The sequence below is a fragment of the Bos mutus genome, chromosome 11 (genome assembly GCF_027580195.1).
Source record: "Bos mutus isolate GX-2022 chromosome 11, NWIPB_WYAK_1.1, whole genome shotgun sequence".
Lineage (NCBI taxonomy): Eukaryota > Metazoa > Chordata > Mammalia > Artiodactyla > Bovidae > Bos > Bos mutus.
The window spans coordinates 2,765,923-2,786,028 of NC_091627.1; the positions used below are offsets into that span (position 1 = coordinate 2,765,923).

A 20,106-nucleotide genomic window follows, 5' to 3' on the forward strand; every position below is an offset into this window, starting at 1 on the left:
AGAATAGATGACAGCTTTTCACTGCATTGGAATACACTATTTTATGTTTTAAAACAAACCTGGCAGCTGTAAAAGTGTATTCCCTTCAAAGAAGCTAGTCAATACTTTTTCAGTACTCTGGTTCTTATTCCACAAGAGGGTGAAATTACCCCCAGACTCAGTTGTGCAGTGAGTGCCGAATGTTTATTTACTGTTTCAGACTGCAGATTGCATATGTATTTAGTTGTTAGTTGTTAGAGCTATATACACTTTGTCACTGATGACTTTTGCAAAGAAATGTGTTAGAAAGAGCCTCCATTTATGGGGTGTTCATTCTGTGTGATGGCTTGAGGGGAATGCATGATGGGTCTTCCAGGCTCTCTCCACAACCTGTAAGATAGTCATTACTGTTGTGGTTTAGCCACTCAGTCGTGTCCAACACTTTTGTGACCCTGTGGACTGTAGCCTACCAGGCTCCCCAGTCCATGGGATTTCCCAGGCAAGAATACTGGAGTGGGTTGCCATTCCCTTCTCCAGCGGACCTTCCTGACCCAGGGATCAAACCCGAGTCTCCTGCATTGGCAGGTAGACTCTTTACCACTGAGCCACCAGGAAAGCCCAAGACAGGCATTATTATTCCCATTTTATACCCCAGGAAAGGAGGCTCCAGAGGTTAAGGAATGAGACCAAGGTCATACAGTAGGAAGTGGCAAGGCCAGGGTGCCAGCCCCTCCACCAGACTCCAAACCCAGGTTGCCGGGTCCCTCAGGGAAAGTGTACCTTAGGATGAGCATCCAGTCTTAGGGCTGACGGCCTAGGCATTGCAGGCTTTGGAAAACGGAGTGCACGCGCAGCGGGACAGGCCTGATGCTCACCTCTGTGAGCGTTTACTGAGTGCCTGCTTTGAGCCTGGTGGTTTGGAGGGCACCAGGATGCCAGTGTCCATGGGACGGTCCTTGTTCTGAAGGATGTCAGGTCTGTTAGGAGAAGACAGGTGCCAGGCAGTTACAGGTGACTGGCTGTCACAGGAGTGGGTACAGGATGTCCTGGCACTCCTGGGAGGGAGACCACCCCTCCTTGGTCTGCCAGCATTGGACTTACTGGGGCTTCCTGGAGCGAGTCTTGTCTGAGCAACAAAGCGAGCTCATCACATACACATCTGGTGCAGGGTCGGGAAGGATGGGACATGCCTTGCGTGGGGGCTGTTCGCTTGCACAGGGCCCCTCCTGAATTGCTGCGGCACTGCCCTGGGCGCCCATCTCCGTCTCAGAGCCGCCTCTGTCATGCTGTGGGTCTCGGGGCCACGCTGGTCCCGCAGAGTCACTGGCAGGTGGCCAAGCCTCCATCCGATCGTCCCCCAGCAGGAGCGCTCAGTTCTCTGCAAGCAGCCTGTCCCCATATCTGATTCTTAGAACAAGTGCTCAGTTCAGTCACTCAGTTGTGTCCGACTCTCTGTGACTCCACGAAGCACAGCACACCAGGCCTCCCTGTCCATCACCAACTCCCGGAATCCACCCAAACCCGTGTCCATTGAGTCGTGATGCCATCCAACCATCTCATCCTCTGTCATCCCCTTCTCCTGCCCTCAATCTTTCCCAGCATCAGGGTCTTTTCAAATGAGTCAGCTCTTCGCATCAGGTGGCCAAAGTATTTGAGTTTCAGCTTCAGCATCAGTCCTTCCAATGAATATTCAGGACTGATTTCCTTTAGGATGGACTGGTTGGATCTCCTTGCAGTCCAAGGCACTCTCAGGAGTCTTCTCCAACACCACAGTTCAAAAGCATCAATTTTTCGGCACTCAGCTTTCTTCACAGTCCAACTCTCACATCCATACATGACCACTGGAAAAACCATAGCCTTGACTAGACGGACCTTTGTTGGCAAAGTAATGTCTCTGCTTTTGAATATGCTGTCTAGGTTGGTCATAACTTTCCTTCCAAGGAGTAAGCATCTTTTAATTTCATGGCTGCAGTCACCATCTCCAGTTATTTTGGAGCCCCCCAAAATAAAGTCAGCCACTGTTTCCACTGTTTCCCCATCTAGAACAAGTGCTGGAATTGCATAAAGATATTCTTCCTTATAACAGAAGGACCCCAGGGAGCCCTGAGAGCCGTGTGGCACATTCTGGGTCGTGCCTTCAAGAGTCTGGAGACACCCGTGGCCATGTCTTGCAGCTTCCCGCTGTAACTCAGCTCTGAAACTGCTCATCCCCTCTGGACTCCCCCTATTTCCATAAAGTGCCCAGGTCTGGCAGCCTGTTGAGTCTGGGGTCTGACCTCTCTTCTTTTTTGTTGTTTTTGGCCAAACTGCACAGCACACAGGATCTTATTTCCCCGACAAGGGTTTGAACTCAAGTGCCTTTAGTGGAAGCTCCGAGTCCTAACCACTGGACTGCCAGAGAAGTCCCTGACTGCTCTTCTTTATCTAATGCAGCCTTTTTGGACTTTTCATCTAGCAGCCTCCTCTTCTATATTATTCGTGTTTGTGTTCAGTCGTGTTTGACCTTTGCGACTCCATGGACTGTAGAGTGCCCGGCTCCTCTGCCCATGGGATTTCCCAGGCAAGAGTACTGGAGTGGGTTGCCATTTCCTCCTCCAGGGGAGGGATCAAACCCAAGTCTCCTGTGTCTCCTGCATTGCTGGCGGATTCTTGGCCTGCTGAGTCATCAGAGAAGCTCATCTTGTGTTTAGATTTCATTTCATCTTCTCCCCACCCCCTCATTTTTGTCATGCTTTATCTTGTCTTTTTTTTAAAAAAAAAAGAAAGAAAATTAATAAATATTGACATCCAAAAGAGTCATCTTGAACTGTGGTGTTGGAGAAGACTCTTGAGAGTCCCTTGGACCGCAAGGAGATCCAACCAGTCCATCCTAAAGGAGATCAGTCCTGAATATTCATTGGAAGGACTGATGCTGAAACTGAAACTCCAATACTTTGGCCACCTGATGCGAAGAACTGACTTACTAGAAAAGACCCTGATGCTGGGAAAGACTGAAGGCGGGAGGCGAAGGGGCCGACAGAGGATGAGATAATTGGATGGCATCACTGACTCAATGGACATGAGTTTGAGTAAACTCCGAGAGTTGGTGATGGACAGGAAGGCCTGGCGTGCTGCAGTCCATGGGGTCGCAAAGAGTCAGACGTGACTGAGTGACTGCACTGATACTGATTGACTGAAAAGAGTCATCTGACTTCTGAAATAAGTTTTCTTCTAGAGCAAAGTTTTTAAAAGATTGGACTTTGCCTCAGAGATTCCTTTCATAATTTTTTATGGCTGTAGAATTTTTACATTTTTTGCTTGCATACAACTTAAAATTCAATCCTGGTTTGAATATGAACACTTTCCAGCAAGCTTCAAAAGCTCCCAGGGACGTCCCTGGCACTCCAGTGGTTAAGACTCCATTCTTCCAGTGCAAGGGGCACAGGTTCAAGCCCTGGTTAAGGAACTAAGGTCCCCACATGCTGTGTGGTGCTCTATGTGGCAGGGTTTCTGTAAAACAGAAAGGAGGCTGGTTCTCAACTGTAGAGTGTACGCAGATCACTTAGGGAGCCTGTTAAAAGTGGAGATTGCTACACATACACATCCCCTCCACACACACACACTCCCCTCCTAACTGCTCAGGTCTGGATTCAGGAAGTCTGGATTTGCCTCTAAAAACAATTCCCCAGATGATTCTGATGCTGGGGTCCCCTATCCCCAGAGACCAAGGCCATGAGCAAGCTATTACAAGCTAATACTTACAAGCTATTCAGTTCAGTTCAGTCCAATCACTCAGTCATGTCCAACTCTTTGCGACCCCATGGACTGCAGCACGCCAGTCTTCCCTGTCCATCACCAACTCCTGGAGCTTGCTCAAAGTCAAGTCTGTTGAGTCAGTGATGCCATCCAACCATCTCATACTGTCATCCCCTTCTCCTCCCACCTTCAGTCTTTCCCAGCATCAGGGTCTTTTCCAATGAGTCAGTTCTTTGCATCACGTGGCCAAAGTATTGGAGCTTCAGCTTCAGCATCATTCCTTCCTAAGAATATTCAGGACTGATTTCCTTTAGGATGGACTGCTTTGGTCTCCTTCCAGTCCAAGGGACTCTCAAAATTCTTCTCCAACACCACAGTTCAAAAGCATCCATTCTTCAGCGCTTAGCTTTCTTTATGATCCAACTCTTAAATCCATACACGACTACTGGAAAAAACCATAGCTTTGACTAGATGACCTCTGTTGGCAAAGTGATGTCTCTGCTTTTGAATATGGTGTCTAGGTTTGTCATAGCTTTTCTTCCAGGGACCAATGGTCTTTTAATTTCATGGCTGCAGTCGCCAACTGCAGTGATTTTGGAGCCCAAGAAAATAAAGTCTCTCACTATTTCCATTGTTTCCCCATCAACTTGCCATGAAGTGATGGGGCCGGATGCCATGATCTTTGTTTTATGAATGTTGAGTTTTAAGCCAGCTTTTTCACTCTTCTCTTTCACTTTCATCAAGAGGCTTTCTAGTTTTTCTTTCTGCCATAAGGGTGGTGTCATCTGCATATCTGAGGTTCTTGATATTTCTCAAGTTATTAGTTAGGGTGATGACATGGGGTTAAAGTAGGGTGGAATGGGGGAAGAGGGGATTAGAGCACCGCCTGGGGGATCTGCCTGTGCACCTCATTCTCTCCTTCCACCCGCGTGAGATGTCCCACTGGCTCCACTCGGGCCCCACACCTATTTTCTCAGGAGCCGGAGACCAAATGATCAGAATGCTGTGTTGAAGTCTCAGCCTCAAAACCACAGCCTGTACGCTCTTCTCTCTCTGGTGAGGACTCAACTCCACACTCTTTTTGTCCCCCCAGCAACGTGTTCAGCCTGATCCCCAGAAGACAGACAGAAAAGTCTCAAAGGTAATGGATGGGTCTTTGGAGTCAAGGTGGTTCCTTCTAGAAAGATCTAGAACAGAAATAAAAATAGAATATGCAATGAATTGGAGGTCCTTATAATGAAAGAGGCACTCAGTTCTCGACAGATTCCGAGTTCCTCTCTCTACCATGTTTCTCAAACCTAAAAAACTACAAAGACAAAATCCTGTTTTCTGTTGGAGAGGACGCTTTGATGGCTGGCAGCAGCTCCAGGCCCAGGTGTGGGGACGAGTAGTGACCAGTGTTCAGTTCAGTCGCTCAGTCATGTCCGACTCTTGGCGACCCCATGAACCACAGCACGCCAGGCCTCCCTGTCCATCACTAACTGCTGGAATCTACCCAAACCCATGTCCATTGAGTCGGTGATGCCATCCAGCCATCTCATCCTCTGTCGTCCCCTTCTCCTCCTGCCCCCAATCCCTCCCAGCATCAGGGTCTTTTCAAATGAGTCAGTTCTTCGCAATAGGTGGCCAAAGTATTGGAGCTTCAGCTTCAGCATCAGTCCTTCCAAAGAACACCCAGGACTGATTTCCTTTAGGATGGACTGGTTGGATCTCCTTGCAGTCCAAGGGACTCTCAAGAGTCTTCTCCAACACCACAGTTCAAAAGCATCAATTCTTCAGCACTCAGCTTTCTTTATAGTCCAGTGACCAGTGTTGATTCCATGTAAAGCCATCCCCAGTGGCCAGTCCGTGACAGGGCGCCCTCTGACCCTCTTAGCACCCAGATGGGGAAAGGCTCATTTTTCCTCCCAGAGCTAATTCTTCCGCGATCGTCAGTCTCTGGCTGACCGACAACAGATAAGGTGAGCGCTCCTGACCAGCCTCCTGCAAGACCCCGCAAGGCAGAACCTCGAAGTCAAGTCCGGCCCCGATCCCTCCTCTGTTCAGGCCTTATGCTATGCTATGCTAAGTCACTTCAGTCGTGTCCGACTCTGTGCGACCCATAGACGGCAGCCCACCAGGCTCCCCCGTCCCTGGGATCCTCCAGCCTTGGGGCCCAGCAAATCCTTGCTGGGTAGAAGGGTGGATGAATGGGTTGAGCTGACCGGGCTTTTCTGTCTCAGCAGCCCTGAGGCCCACCACGTGCAGGGGCAACGGGAGAGCCTGACTTTAAGGTAATGCCTTTCACCTCTTCCTTTTTATGCACACAAATTTGGCATTCCTGAGCCTTACCAGCAGCTGGAGACTTTGCTTGGTCTTCCGGACTGGGACGGCCGGGCCCCTCCGAGCTTCAACGGTGCGAAAGGGACAGGCCGGGTGGGAAGGGGCGGGGCTAGTGAGGAGGGCAGGGCTGGTAAGAAGGGGCGGGGCCGATGAGGGGATAGGCTGATGTAGAGGGGCGGGGTTTGTGGGGAGGGCGGAGCTGGCGGGGAGGGCGGGGCTGGCAAGAAGGGGCGGGGCTGGTGGAGAGAGGGGGAGAGCGGGGCTGGCAGGAAGGGGCGGGGCTGGTGGAGAGAGGGAGAGGGGCGGGGCCGGTGAGGAGGGCGGGGCTGGTTAGGAGGGATTGGTGTGAGGGGCGGGGCTGCTGAGGGCGGGGCTGGTGGAAAGGGTCGGGGCTGCTGGAGAGGGACTGGGCCGGTAGAGAGGGTGGGGTTTGTGGGGAGGGCGGGGCTGGTAGAAAGAGGCGGGGCTGGCAGGGAGGGCCGGGCTGTGGGAAGGGGACGCAATCCTAGCCTTTGTCCTAGCCCCCTCCCCTCTTGAAGGGGCGCTTAGTTAGCAAGGCGCTCCTTTTTCCTGGTGACTGGGAGCCTGTTCCCTCTGCAGCCAGGATGAAAACGGCATGGTTCTGCAGCGGATGCTGCGGGAGAAGGAGTCCAGGTGGGGCGGCAGCTGGGCTCCCAGGGCTGAGGGGGCCGTTGCCAGAGCTTCCCTTCGGATCGCAGGGCCGACCTGGGCGTCCATGGCTCTTCCCCTCCGGAGCGGGGTTCTCCCCAGGCTGGTTTGTCACCATCGGGCGTGGCATCGCTTCGGGCAGACTGGGCACCAGGCACCCAGACACGGCCATCGTGTCCGAGGTGTCTTCGCCCTGTTTCCCGCCCCCGGTCCCCTCACCTGCCCACACGGCCGAGCTCTGCAGCCATGGGAGCTCTCCTCAGTAGGGGCTGCGACGTGATGGCCCTCGGGAGCCCTGGCCGGGCCGCACAGCAGTGCTTCTCCCAGCGCCATCAGCTCTGAGCGCTCTGTTTTCCTCCCTCAGTGAAGGTGACGGCCACCTGGACACCTGCAGGATACCTGAGGTACCCAGGTACTGTAGACCGCGTCTTTGGGCGGTGTCTGGGCAAGTCGACTTGCTGTTTCCCCGCTCCACTGTCCCCCTCATACTCCCCTTGAGTCTGATTGTGAGATTTATCAGGAGGGAAGGAGCAAGGGAAGCTGGGAGGAGGGTAACGAGGGGCAGAAGAGAATGGGAGCAGGGGGAGCAGGCGTCAGATGGTGGGGTCACAGGTGAGCCCGCCGTGACCTCAGCCTCTCGGCTGTCCCAGCTCAGCGGTCTTACCCGGGGTAGACTAGCTGTAGCTTCTAAGCCCTCAGCTCTGTTGAAAACTGACAGGGTTGCCAGGGAGGGCATGGAGGGTGAAGGAGCCAGCAGGAGAGCGGAGAGGGGCGGTGAGGTGGCTCCAGGTGGGATGCAGCTGGTGGACAGGTGGGAGAGGCCACCCCTGTGCTTCCCACTCCTGAATAAAGCAGGACACCAAGACCTTCCTCATAACGAGTTAGACCACAGGAAGCACTTCCGAAGCACAGGAGGGTCTCTAACCTCAGCTGAGCACGAGAGGGGGAAGAGCCTCCTAGCCCATTCTCACATTTCCACCCCATCAGTTTCTCTGTCGGTTTATCCTTAGGGAAGCCCCTGACAGCCCTGGGCTGGGGAGGGGTGGGAGGTGGCTGGATGAAGGAAGATGGGAGGATGGAAGGAAGGAAGCCCCTGTGGCTGAGTGCCGCCTCCTGGCAGAGCTGCCCACTGAACCGGGAAGAGGCCCCTGGCAGCTCTGGCATTGGTGACGTGCGTGTCTGCTCACACGCATGTCTTGTCTGCAGGTTGCTTTACCCCAAGGCTCAGCTGCTCAAGCCCTCGTAAGTAGACGGAGTTTCTGCCGTGGCTGCGACCAGTGGGTTCCCTGCCACCACTACCTTATGGTTGCCTTCTCTCGCTTCACTCCCTGGTTTCAGTCTTTCTTTTGCCTTTTTCCTTTCCTTTCTGTCTGTGCTATGGGAGGCTGGGCTAGTTTTCAGTGGGTTTGGTACACACTGAAGGACCAATGGAAGGTGCCTCTAATTTGTGGTCACCAGGAGCTGTGCAGAGGTCCGCACCAGGCATGGAAGCTTCTCTTGTTTCTTCTCGGGGAAGGAAGTTGGGGTCTGGGCTGGGTTATCCCTGAGGCCTTTCCATGACCATCAATGTCTGAGGGCTTATGGTTCCAGCTTGCCTTCACATGCAAGTGTCTGTCTCCTAATCCGGGCCTCCTTGCCTGTGCCCACACCTCCAGCTTCCACTGCCCGAGAGAGTGCTGGCAGCCTGTCACTGAGGCACTAGATCCCCGAGCTTCGGGACAGGAAGTCGCCCAGAGACCACTTTGATCAGCCCCGTTTTATGGGCAGGGAAACTGAGGCTCAGAGAAGTGAAGGAGGTTGCTTGAGGCCCCTTGGCTGGAGAAGGACAGGTCAGGACGCAAGCTGAGTGGCCTCTGTTACATCCTGCCACATCCCTGCCAGGGGACCTGGAGGTGCTCACTGTCATTTCTGGAAACCACATACACACCTCCTTGAACTTCCAGAGCCGCCAGCCACGTGTGGCCTTGAACGCTTGAAACAGGACTGCTCTAGGAGGAGCTGTGCTGTCCGCGTGGGGTGCACGGTGGACTCCACTTAGTACATGAAAAATGTACCAGGAGCTTGGGATTAACATAGGCACACTGCTGTATATAAGACAGGTGAACAACAGGACCCACTGAATGGCCCAGGGACTCTACTCGATATCTTGTCATATCCTATATGGGAAAAGAACTTGAAAAAGAATATATATGTATAGAGGCACACCTGAACCACTTTGCTGTACATTTGAAACTAACACAGCATTGTCAATTAACTATATACTTCAATAAATGTATCAATTACGTACTGAAATGATAATATTTTGGATATGTTGGGTTGAACAAAGTCTATCATATTAACAGTCATTTTGCTTGGTTCCATTTACTTTTCTGTGACTCCCAGACAATTTTTAGTGGCATACATTTCCAGGGGTCGGCACACATCTGGAGGGGCAGGTGGGCATGAACTTTTTTGGTGGATCCTGGTGGGGTGATGAACGAGTGAATGAACACTCGTGAAATAAGAGTCAGGGGAAGGTGAAAGGGGTCCATGCCGGCTGGAGAATGGAGAAGGGGCAGAGATCACAGGACACGAAGAGCCCCTGCGAGGGGAGGGGGCTTGAAACTCAGCTCTGCCTCTGAAAGAAAACCTTGTTCTGTCTGCTCACAGCAAGCATGTGGTTATCCACACCAGGTGATTCTGACACTCCCTGCAGTCAGCACAGACGCCGCAGGTGGACAGTCAGCTTCACAGCCTGCCCACACTCAGACCCTTGTCGCAAGTTCCATATTGTCATCTGAGCTTTGACCAACGGGCTATAAATCATTGCTCACCACCCGCTCCTTGGGTTTGCTGGTTTGCTGGGATGCCCCCAGAACTCAAGAAGACTTTACTTACTAGATTCTTGGCTTGTTATAAAGGATGCAGCTCAGAGACAGTCAGACTAAGAGGTAAATAGGGCAGGAGGGGGAAGGGACGGGGCGCCCAAGCCCTCCCCAGAGCACCTCCCTCCCAGCACCTCCCTGTGTTCACCAACCTGGAAGCACTCTGAACTCCACAGCTAAGGGATATTTATGGAGGCTTCATCTCGCTGGCGTGATTGATTGTTAACTTGACCTCCAGTCCCTCTCCCTTCCCAGAAGGAAGGGATCATCAGTTCGGTTCAGTGCAGTCGCTCAGTCGTGTCCGACTCTTTGCGACCCCATGGACTGCAGCACGCCAGGCCTCCCTGTCCATCACCAACTCCCAGAGTTTACTCAAATTCATGTCCATTGAGTTGATGATGCCATCCAACCAACTCATCCTCTGTCGTCACCTTCTCTTCCTGCCTTGACTCTTTCCCAGCCTCAGGGTCTTTTCAAATGAGTCAGTTCTTTGCATCAGGTGGCCAAAGTATTGGAGTTTCAGCTTCAACATCAGTCCTTCCAATGAATATTCAGGGTTGATTTCCTTTAGGATAGACTAGTTGGACCTCCTTACAGTCCGAGGGACTCTCAAGAGTCTTCTCCAACACCACACTTCAAAGGCATCAATTCTTTAGCACTCAGCTTTCTTTATAGTCCAACTCTCACATCCATACATGATCACTGGGAAAACCGTAGCCTTGACTAGATGGACCTCTGTTGGCAAAGTAATGTCTCTGCTTTTGAATATGCTATCTAGGTTGGTCATAACTTTCCTTCCAAGGAGTAAGCGTCTTTTAATTTCATGGCTGCAGTCATCATCTGCAGTGATTTTGGAGCCCCCCAAAATAAAGTCTGTCACTGTTTCCACCGTTTCTCCATCTATTTGCCGTGAAGTGATGGGACCAGATGCCATGATCTTTGTTTTCTGAATGTTGAGCTTAGGAAGGGATGTGAGGCAGAAAGTTCTAAGTTCCAAGTTTCTAATCCTGGCTTGGTCTTTCTGGTGACCAGCCCCTATCCTGAACTACCCCCAAGCCCACCTGGAGTCACCTCATCAGAACAAAAGATGCTCCTACAATCCAGGACCTCCCAAGGGTCCTAGAAGCCTAGTGCAGGTAAAGGGAGGGCTGTGGCAGAGACCAAATGTCTGTTTCTTGTTATGGCAAAGTTCTCACGTGCTGAGAGAGGGCTTAGTGCTTGCCCTCCCTCGAGACTGTGCTCCTCCTGGAAACAAGGGGCCTCAGAAAAGGATGTTTCAGGGGTTCTAGCACATGGCTGGTACTCCGGAGATACTCTGAGTTACGGCAATGACGGGATGGAAGTGTTGAGTCCTTGGTGCTGAGCTTATGCTGCCAAAAGCACTGGGTTGGGAATCCAGAGTCCTGTCTGCTCCTAGCTCTGCAGCTCACGGACTGTGCAGCTTTGGACAAATCCTTCTCTGTGGCCCACACCCCCATGACCTGCTCTCGCGTGCTGTGACTCATCTCCCCAGGAGAGTGGACGTGCTGGTCATGACCCCCTGGTTTGCCCCCGTCGTCTGGGACGGGACCTTCGACTCTGCCCTCTTGGATGTGCAATTCAGAAACACCACCATTGGGCTGACCGTGTTCGCCATCAAAAAGTAAGTGACGGACGCTCACCCGGGGTGAGCCAGGGAGCCGGCCTGAGCTGCAGGGCAGCACTCCACTCTGTTTTCCGGGACAAGGTGCTCAGCTCACAGGGTGGGTGGGTGTGCAGAGGCACCAGTGACTTTGGGTGTGGGTGCGCGTGGGCTGGGTTGTGCAGGGGTCACTGGGCAGTCACACATATATATGTGTGCGCCATGATAGCACACAGCGACGTGTGTGTGTGTGAGCTAACTCACTTCAGTTGTGTCCAGCTGTTTCTGACCCTCTGGATGGTAGCCCCCCAGGCTCCTCTGCCCATGGGATTCTCCAGGCAAGAACAGGGAGTGGGTTACCATTTCCTCCTCCAGGGGCTCTTCCTGACCCACGGATCAAACCCCTGTCTCTTATTTCTCCTGTATCGGCAGGCAGGTTCTTTACCACTAGCGTCATCTGGGAGCCCCTGCTCAAAATAGCAGTCCCACAGCTGCGAGTCATCACCCCAGAGGTTACTGTCAACCTTTTAGAGACGGGCAGCTCACGTCGCCATCTCCAGTACCAGCCACTGTGCCAGGGGGTCAACCCCACCACTGCCCCGACGCTGGTGCTCCGTTCCCCCAGTCTGTCACCCTGGGAGGCCAAGCGTTTGCTGCTGTCTTCTCCCCGCGTGTAGGTCACCTTTTCACTCTGCGGATCGTTCCTCTTGCCGTGCAGAAGCTTTTCAGTTTGATGTAGCGGAGCTCGTTTATTTTTTGCTGCTTGTGGTTTAGGTGTCGTGTCCAACAAGTCACTGCAAAGATCCACGCGCACGAGCTCCCCACTGTTTTCAAATAAGTATCTTATGGTCTTACATGTCAGTCTTCGATCCATTTCAGGTTACTCTTGCTGAGTGTGAGACAGAGGTCTGTTTTCATTCTTCTCTGTGCCAATATTCAATTTTCCCACGTGCTGCGACTAAGACCCAGCACAGGTGGTGAATATCCTGAGTGCTGTGTCTAAGACCTCGAGCATCCATACACATACATATTTTAAAAAAGAAGATTGTGTGAGTGTCAGAAAAATATGTTAGATGGCAACATGAGCTCCAAAAATAACTAAGTTTGGGCAAGGGGATAGAGAGTAATTTGTTTTCATGTTTATTTGCTCCTTTTTATTTATTTTATTTTTATTTATTTTTTACTTGAAGGATAATTGCTTTACAGAATTTTGTTTTCTGTCAAACCTCAACATGAATCAGCCGTAGGAATACATCTCTCCCCTCCCTTTTGAACCTCCCTCCCATCTCCCTCCCATCCCACCCCTCTAGGTTGACACAGAGCCCCTGTTTGAGTTTCCTGAGACATAGAGCAAATTCCTGTTGGCTCTCTATTTTCCATATGGTAATGTAAGTTTTCATGTTACTCTCTCCATACATCTCACCCTCTCCCCGTGTCCATAAGTCTATTCTCTGTCTGTTTCTCCACTGCTGTCCTGTAAATAAATTCTTCAGTACCATTTTTCTAGATTCTGTATATGTGTGTTAGAACACAATATTTATCTTTCTCTTTCTGACTTGCTTCACTCTGTATAATAGGCTCTAGTTCCTCCATCTCATTAGGACTGACTCAAATGTGTTCCTTTTTGTGGCTGAGTAATATTCCATCCCCGCTCCTTTTTATTGAGCTGTAATTTGCACATGGTCAGATGGACACGTTCAAGTGCACAGCCTGCTGGAGTTTTACATCTGGTTGCACTGGTGTAAGTGCCAGCAGAACGAGCTCTGGGGCGTGTCCAGTCTGGGCATTAGTCAGAGGACGGAATGCCCCTCTAGGGTGAATACTGCAGGGGAAGGATTCCAGGCAGAAGAAGGTGCAGAGGCCTGGAGGAGGGTGGATGGCATGTGTCAGGAATATCAAGGAGCTGGCCTGCCCTCCAGAGGACGGAGGAGAGAGAAGAAGACAAAGTCAGAGCAGATCTTGTAGGGCCTGGTAGACCACTGCAGGATCTTGAATTGCTTTATTATTATTTTTTTAATACAAGAAGCCATTTATTTATTTTTTAAAGCCCAATGGTATTTTTTTTAATATCTATTTGTTTGGCTGGGTCAGGTCTGAGTCGTGGCATGCAGGCTCCTTGCTTTGGTAGCTGGGCTCTAGAGTGCTCAGGCTGAGTGGCATGTGGAACCTTAGCTCCCCAAGCAGGGATCAAACCCGTGGGCCCTTCACTGGAAGGAGGATTTCTAACCACCGGACCACCAGGGAAGTCCCAGAAGCCACCGATTTTATACCTAGCAGTCCGTAGCTCTCAGCCCCCCACCCCTGCGTTGCCCGCCCCTCCCCACTCCCCACGGTAAGCACCAGCTTGTTGTGTGTCTGCGAGTCTGTCTCTGTTATGTTAGATTCGTTTGTTTGCTTTATTTACATTGAACACCACAGGCAATGTTGTTATTCAGGTGCTAAGTCTTGCCCGACTCTTTGTGACCCCATGGACCGCAGCACACCAGGCTTCCCTGTCCTTCACTGTCTCCTGGAGCTTGCTCAAACTCATGTCCATTGAGTCAGTGATGCCATCCAACCATCTCATCCTCTGTCACCCCCTTCTCCTCCTGCCTTCAGTCTTTCCCAGCACCAGGGTCTTTTCCAATGAGTCAGCTCTTCGTATCAGGTGTCCAAAGTATTGGAGCTTCAGCATCAGTCCTTCCAATGAATATTCAGAGTTGATTTCCTTTAGGATTGTTTGGTTTGATCTCCTTGCAGTCCAAGGGACTCTCAAGAATCTTCTCCAACACCACAGTTCAAAAGCATTAGTTCTTCTTCGGCACTGAGCCTTCTTTATGATACAATTTTATAGCCAATATTTTACAATACCTTTAAAAGGAGTATAATCTATATAAATTTGGAATCACTATTTTGTACTCCTGAAACTAATATAATATTGTAAATCAACTATACCTCAATTAAAAAAAAAAGACGAGAAGCCATTGGATGGTCCTGAGCTGGGAGACATCCATCATTTGGATACTATCAATCATTTGAATTTTTGCCAAACTTGTGGATTAATCAAATATCTTATGGTTGTGAATATTTGCTCAACACCAAATAATCTGAACCCCTCCTCTTACCAGCCACTCAGGGTCTTATCTGGTGGAAGGGCTATGGTTTTGTTTCAGAGTTTTAATTTTGGTAACATGCACACAGGGCTTTCCAGGCAATGCAGTGGTAGAGAATCCGCTTATCAAAGCAGGAGCCTCGAGGGACTCAATCCCTGGACTGGGAAGATCCTTTGGAGGAGGAAATGGCAACCCACTCCAGTATTCTCACCTGGAAAATTCCATGCACAGAGAAGCCTGGCAGGCTACAGTCCATGGGGTCACAAAGAGTCGGACACGACTGAGCGCACACAACTCACAAAATGCACATAATAGAAAACTCACCATCTTAACTGTTTTTAAGTGTGCACTTCAGTACACATTTAAGATGTGATACCACCATCAGCACTGTCCCTCCCCAGAACGGTTCTCATCTTGCAAAACTAAAATTTCTGTGCCCATTAAACACTCGCTGCTGGTTCCCCGTCCATGGGGTCACTGAGGGTCAGACACGACTGGCCAACTTCGATTTCACTTTTCACTTTCATGTATTGGAGAAGGAAATGACAACCCACTCCAGTGTCCTTGCCTGGAGAATCCCAGGGACTGGGGAGCCTGATGGGCTGCCATCTATGGGGTCGCACGGAGTCCGACACGACTGAAGTGACTTAGCAGCAGCAACAGCTGGTTCCCCATTCCCTCAGTGTCTGGCAACCACCATTCTATTTCTGTGTCTAAGACATTGCCTGTTCTGGGCACCTCATCTACGTGGAATCATATAGCTTTTTGACTTTTTGTGGTTGTCTTATTTCACTTAGCATAACGTCCTCAAAGTATGGCTAAGGTTTCACAGACTGTTTTTGCCCAAGTGGATTCTTCTGGCGCTGTTTGATTCTGTTAACTCCCACCGTCTCTTTCCTGTTGGATTTAGATACGTGGTCTTCCTGCGGCTCTTCCTGGAGACGGCGGAGAAGTACTTCATGGTGGGGCACAAGGTCATCTACTACGTCTTCACCGACCGGCCGGCGGACGTGCCCCAGATCGCCCTCCAGGACGGGAGGCAGGTGGTGGTCCTCCACGTCGGCAACTACAGACGCTGGCAGGACATCTCCATGCACCGGATGGAGATGATCAGCAACTTCTCGCGGCAGCGCTTCCTCCGCGAGGTAGACTACCTGGTGTGCCTGTACGTGGACATGAAGTTCAGCGACCACGTGGGCGTGGAGATCCTGGCGCCACTCTTCGGGACCCTACACCCTGGCTTCTACGCCGCGGATCGCCAGTCCTTCACCTATGAGCGCCGGCCCTTGTCTCGAGCCTACATCCCGAGAGACGAGGGTGATTTCTACTACGCGGGAGGCTTTTTTGGGGGGTCGGTCCCTGAGGTTTACCGGCTTACCATGGCCTGCCACCAGGCCATGACGGCCGACCAGGCCCAGGGCATCGAGGCCGTGTGGCATGACGAGAGCCACCTGAACCGGTACCTGCTGTCGCACAAACCCAGCAAGGTGCTGTCCCCCGAGTACCTGTGGGACGAGCAGATGCTGCAGAGGCCGCCTTTACTCCGGAAACTGCGCTACGTGGCTGTGCCCATGAACCATACAGAGATTCGGAGCCGATGAGAACGTGCTTGCCAAGAAAGTCCGTGGGCATCAGACCGCAGCGCATGTCAGTGGTTCTACCCTCTTGATAAGGGATTGGCCAAAGGTTTGATGGAACCAATGAGAACGTACTTTCCAAGAAAGTCCGTGGGAATCCGGCCGCAGCGTATGTCAGCGGTTCTACCGTCTCGATAAGGGATTGGCTAAAGGCTTGATGATGCGGGTGAAGCCATCGGCTTACTTCCTCTTCTGGAGGGAACTCCACTCGGCAGACAAAGCCGGCCCTGCAGTCTTCATTCCCTCCTCATCCCGCTTCCTCTTTCAATGTGACTTGTCCTCCGAGAGCTTGACAAGGTCACCTTCCTAGGACGCTTTCTTTGGTTCTCTCTTTCTTCGTTCGTTGAAGGGAATTTCTCCTTCCTCTGAGAAAACAACAGAAAGAACTGTGTTTTCATAGAGCACTAAGGATAAACCTTTGGCTGCGTCTGCCTTTCTGCCTACCTTACCCATTGGTCTTGCCCATTATAATGTGAGATCCTGAGGGTGGAGATCAAGATGTCTTCATCTTTCTGTCCATCAGGACATACCTCAGTGCTTGAGGTTTGCATTTAAATTTCAGGAAGGGACTTCCCTGGTACCCATCCAGTGGTTAAGAGGCTGTCTGCCAATGCTGCAGACACAAGTTGGATCCCTGATCCAGAAGCTAAGATCCCATGTGCTATGGGGCCACGGCTACTGAGCTGGCGCTCTAGAGCCAACAAGAGAGGCCACCCAAAGGAGCAGCCCCAACTTGCTGCAACTAGAGAAAGACCCAAAGACCACGTGCAGCAAGGAAGAGGCTGTGTGCTACAACGAAGACCCAGTGCAGTCAAAAATAAATCAATGAATTAGAAAAATAAAATAAATCAATTAAAAAATTAAAAGTAAATGCATACATTTAAGGAACTCTTTGTTTTTCAGTTTCTTTTTTTCCCCCAGACTTTATTTAAATTTTGTATTTTGTCTTGGGGAATATTGTCAGGTGGAAAGGAAGGGACTCGGCAGTACCTACACATGTGTCCGTTCTCCCCCAGACCCTCCTCCCATCCAGGCTGCCACACAACACTGAGCAGAGCAACTCTTTTTTTTTTTTTAACTAATTTTTTTGGGGGGACAGTGCTTTGCTGCTTGCAAAATCTCAGCTCCCCATCAGGGCTTGAAGCCAATTCCTCGGCAGTGAAAGTTTGGAGTCCTAACTTCTGGACCACCAGGGAGTTCCTAAACGTCGGGGACTCCTGAAAGCCTAGCTTACCATGCTGTGTGACAGCGGGGGAGGCCCAGCCCGGAAGCACCTACCGCTTTGGTTTGCTTGTGTTGGTAGCTTGTCGCTTTGGGTTGTCTGTCTTTTTCTTATTGATCTGTGGGTGTCTGTTAGTATTTTGGATGTTAGCACTTCTAGTAGACACATATTAAAAATAGCTTCTTCCAGTTTTTAGGTTGCCATTTCAACTCTTTTAACGTAGGTGAATTTGAGGAATCATTGCCTGCTTTGAAATCACCCAAATAGCCTTCTAGTTATTCTCTGAAAGCTTTTATGTTCTTGCCTCATACTTAGGTCTTTGAAAGTGAAAGTCACTTAGTCGTGTCTGACTCTTTGCAACCCCACGATGGAATTCTTCGGGCCAGAATACTGGAGTGGGTAGCCTTTCCCTTCTCCAGGGGATCTTCCCAACCCAGGGATCGAACCCAGGTCTCCCGCATTGCAGGCAAACCCTTTACCAGCTGAGTCACCAGGGAAGACCTGAGATTAAAGACTTAGGTCCTAATCTACTGGAATTGACTTGTGTGTGATCTTAATGGGACTTCCCTGGTGGCTCAGACGGTAAAGCATCTGTCTACCATGCGGGAGACCCGGGTTCAGTCCCTGGGTTGGGAAGATCCATTGGAAAAGGAAATGGCAATCCACTCCGGTACTATTGCCTGGAAAATCTTAATGTAAGGGCCCATTTTGACTTTTCTTCCTCTGGGTAATCATTATCTGAACACCACTTAACTGACAATGTGTTTGAAAACTTACTGAAAAGCTCTCTTCCCTACTGATTTGCAGTATCACTGGTCACATGATATCAAGCATCCGCATGTGCCCGGGTGTTTGGGGGGCTCTCTAGTCTGTGTGCACTGGTCTGTTTGTCTGTCCTTATCGTCTCAGCCACTCTAGGTTTATACGTAGATGTTGGGATCTGACTCGGCAAGTCTCCCCACCTGGTTTCTCAAGAATGGCTCGACTGCTCTTGGCCTGTTGCATTTCCATCTAAAGTTTAAACTCTTTTGTCAAATTGTACAAAGGATCCTTCTGGGCTTTTTTAAAAATCAGAATTATGTTGAAGATATCTGGCATCTTTTCAATAATTGGGATATCCCAAAGTAAGAACAAATCTCTCCATTTATTTAGGTCTTCTTTAATATCTTTCGATAATTTCATAGGTTTCCCCATAAAGGTCTTCCAAATCTTTTTTTAAAGATTTAAAAATCTTTAAAGACTACAAGGTTTTTAAAATCTGTTTTTCTCAACATTTTATTTTGAAAAATTTTAAGCATACAAAAAATTGTAAGAAATTGTACAGTGAATATTCACATCAGTTCAGTTCAGTTGCTCAGTCGTGTCCGACTCTTTGCGACCCCATGAATCGCAGCACGCCAGGCCTCCTTGTGCATCACCATCTCCCAGAGTTCACTCAAACTCATGTCCATCGAGTCGGTGATGCCATCCAGCCATCTCATCCTCTGTCGTCCCCTTCTCCTCCTGCCTGCAATCCCTCCCAGCATCAGAGTCTTTTCCAATGAGTCAACTCTTCGAATGAGGTGGCCAAAGTACTGGAGTTTCAGCTTCAACATCAGTCCTTCCAATGAACACCCAGGACTGATCTCCTTTAGGATGGACTAGTTGGATCTCCTTGCAGTCCAAGGGACTCTCAAGAGTCTGCTCCAACACCACAGTTCAAAAGCATCAATATTCACATACCTATTGTCTAAATACTACCATTAACGTTTTGCTGTGTACTGAGATTGTCCCACTCACGTGTGTCATCCATCTGTCTGTTTGTGCCTTCATCCACCCATCCACTCAGGAAGATACATTTCCTGTTTCTTCATGTGTCTACTCATTCTTCATTGTCTCCTAGACATTGTGATCATTTATTGTGGAGTGAGTTTCTTTTAGAGTCTTTAGGAAAAGGTTAACTCTTTTGTTGTGGGAGGTAGGAACTTGGGTGGCTCCAAATTCCAGGCTCTCTCTCCTCTGTGGTGGGTGGGCCACAGCTCAATTCTTCGATTACTCTTCTAGAGTCAGCTTGGTGGCTTGACGTCTGCCCTACATGACTAGTTCACAGATCAGCCAAAGACTTGGGCTGAGGTTACACACAGAATTCAGGGCTCCTTCTCTCTGGCTCTCTCATTTCTGGTATTTTCCCTTGTAGTTTCCAGCCGCTGTGGTCACCCCAGACTTGTCTCCTTGTTCTTCAAACAAGTAAGATGTGAATTTTTTTCCTTATTGAGTTTTGGCTGCATGTTGCTGATGGGCTTGTGGCTTCAGACTTACAGCTGTAAGTAAAGGAATCTCTCTGACTGTTATCTCTTTTTCCCAGTGAAGATTTTCCTTCCAAATGTTCACTTTTCATCACTTTCTAAAGGCTTCAGGTAGTTTTGTAAAAAATGTATATTTTGGCTAAAGTTTACAGTTATCATGTCCAAGAAGGTGCATCGTCTATGAACCACTCATCCACTAATAAAAGCAGAACTTTGTAATTTTCCTTTATATACATTGCCCATGGTTCGTAAGTTTCATTTCTAGGCATTTAATGGTTTTTATGGCTGTGGTGAATGGTTTCATTCCTATTACCAGGGTCAGCAAACTTTTTCTGTGAAGGGTCAGATAGTGAATGTTTTAGGGCTTATGGGTCATTCAGCCCCTGTCATAACTAATTTAAGTCTGCACTTACTGCAAAAGCAGCCATAAGTACATGAACAAATGAGTGGTTGTATTTCTGAAAACAGGCAGTGGGATAGATTTAGTCCACACGCCACAATTTGCTGGTCCCTGCCATCACATTTGCCAATTAGTTCTTACTGGTGTGCGTGTATGAGAAAGCTACTTATGATTAACAGTGTCTGTATCACGCATCTGGTTATATTTTCAGAATCTTTTATGAGTCTTAGCAGGCTTTCTTCTGATTGATCCTCTTGAATTTTCTAGGCAGATCATCACA

General features: G+C 49.8%; 1 protein-coding gene across 6 annotated transcripts in view; it reads left to right on the forward strand.

The window, feature by feature from the left end:
- Positions 1-17,404, forward strand: part of ABO (ABO, alpha 1-3-N-acetylgalactosaminyltransferase and alpha 1-3-galactosyltransferase) — a 38,993-nt gene extending 21,589 nt beyond the window's left edge. For 2 of the 6 annotated variants that reach the window (XM_070378719.1, XM_070378717.1), the window contains exons 3-8: positions 4,808-4,855; positions 5,937-5,987; positions 7,070-7,117; positions 7,912-7,947; positions 10,987-11,211; positions 15,193-17,404. In XM_070378719.1, the coding sequence (XP_070234820.1) occupies positions 4,808-4,855; positions 5,937-5,987; positions 7,070-7,117; positions 7,912-7,947; positions 10,987-11,211; positions 15,193-15,883 (1,099 nt within the window). In that variant the 3' untranslated portion in view covers positions 15,884-17,404. The remainder of the gene's footprint in view (positions 1-4,807; positions 4,856-5,936; positions 5,988-7,069; positions 7,118-7,911; positions 7,948-10,986; positions 11,212-15,192) is intronic. The other 4 variants (XM_070378715.1, XM_070378716.1, XM_070378720.1 and 1 more) reach the window with 4 other exon arrangements.
- The last annotated feature ends 2,702 nt before the right edge of the window (positions 17,405-20,106 follow it).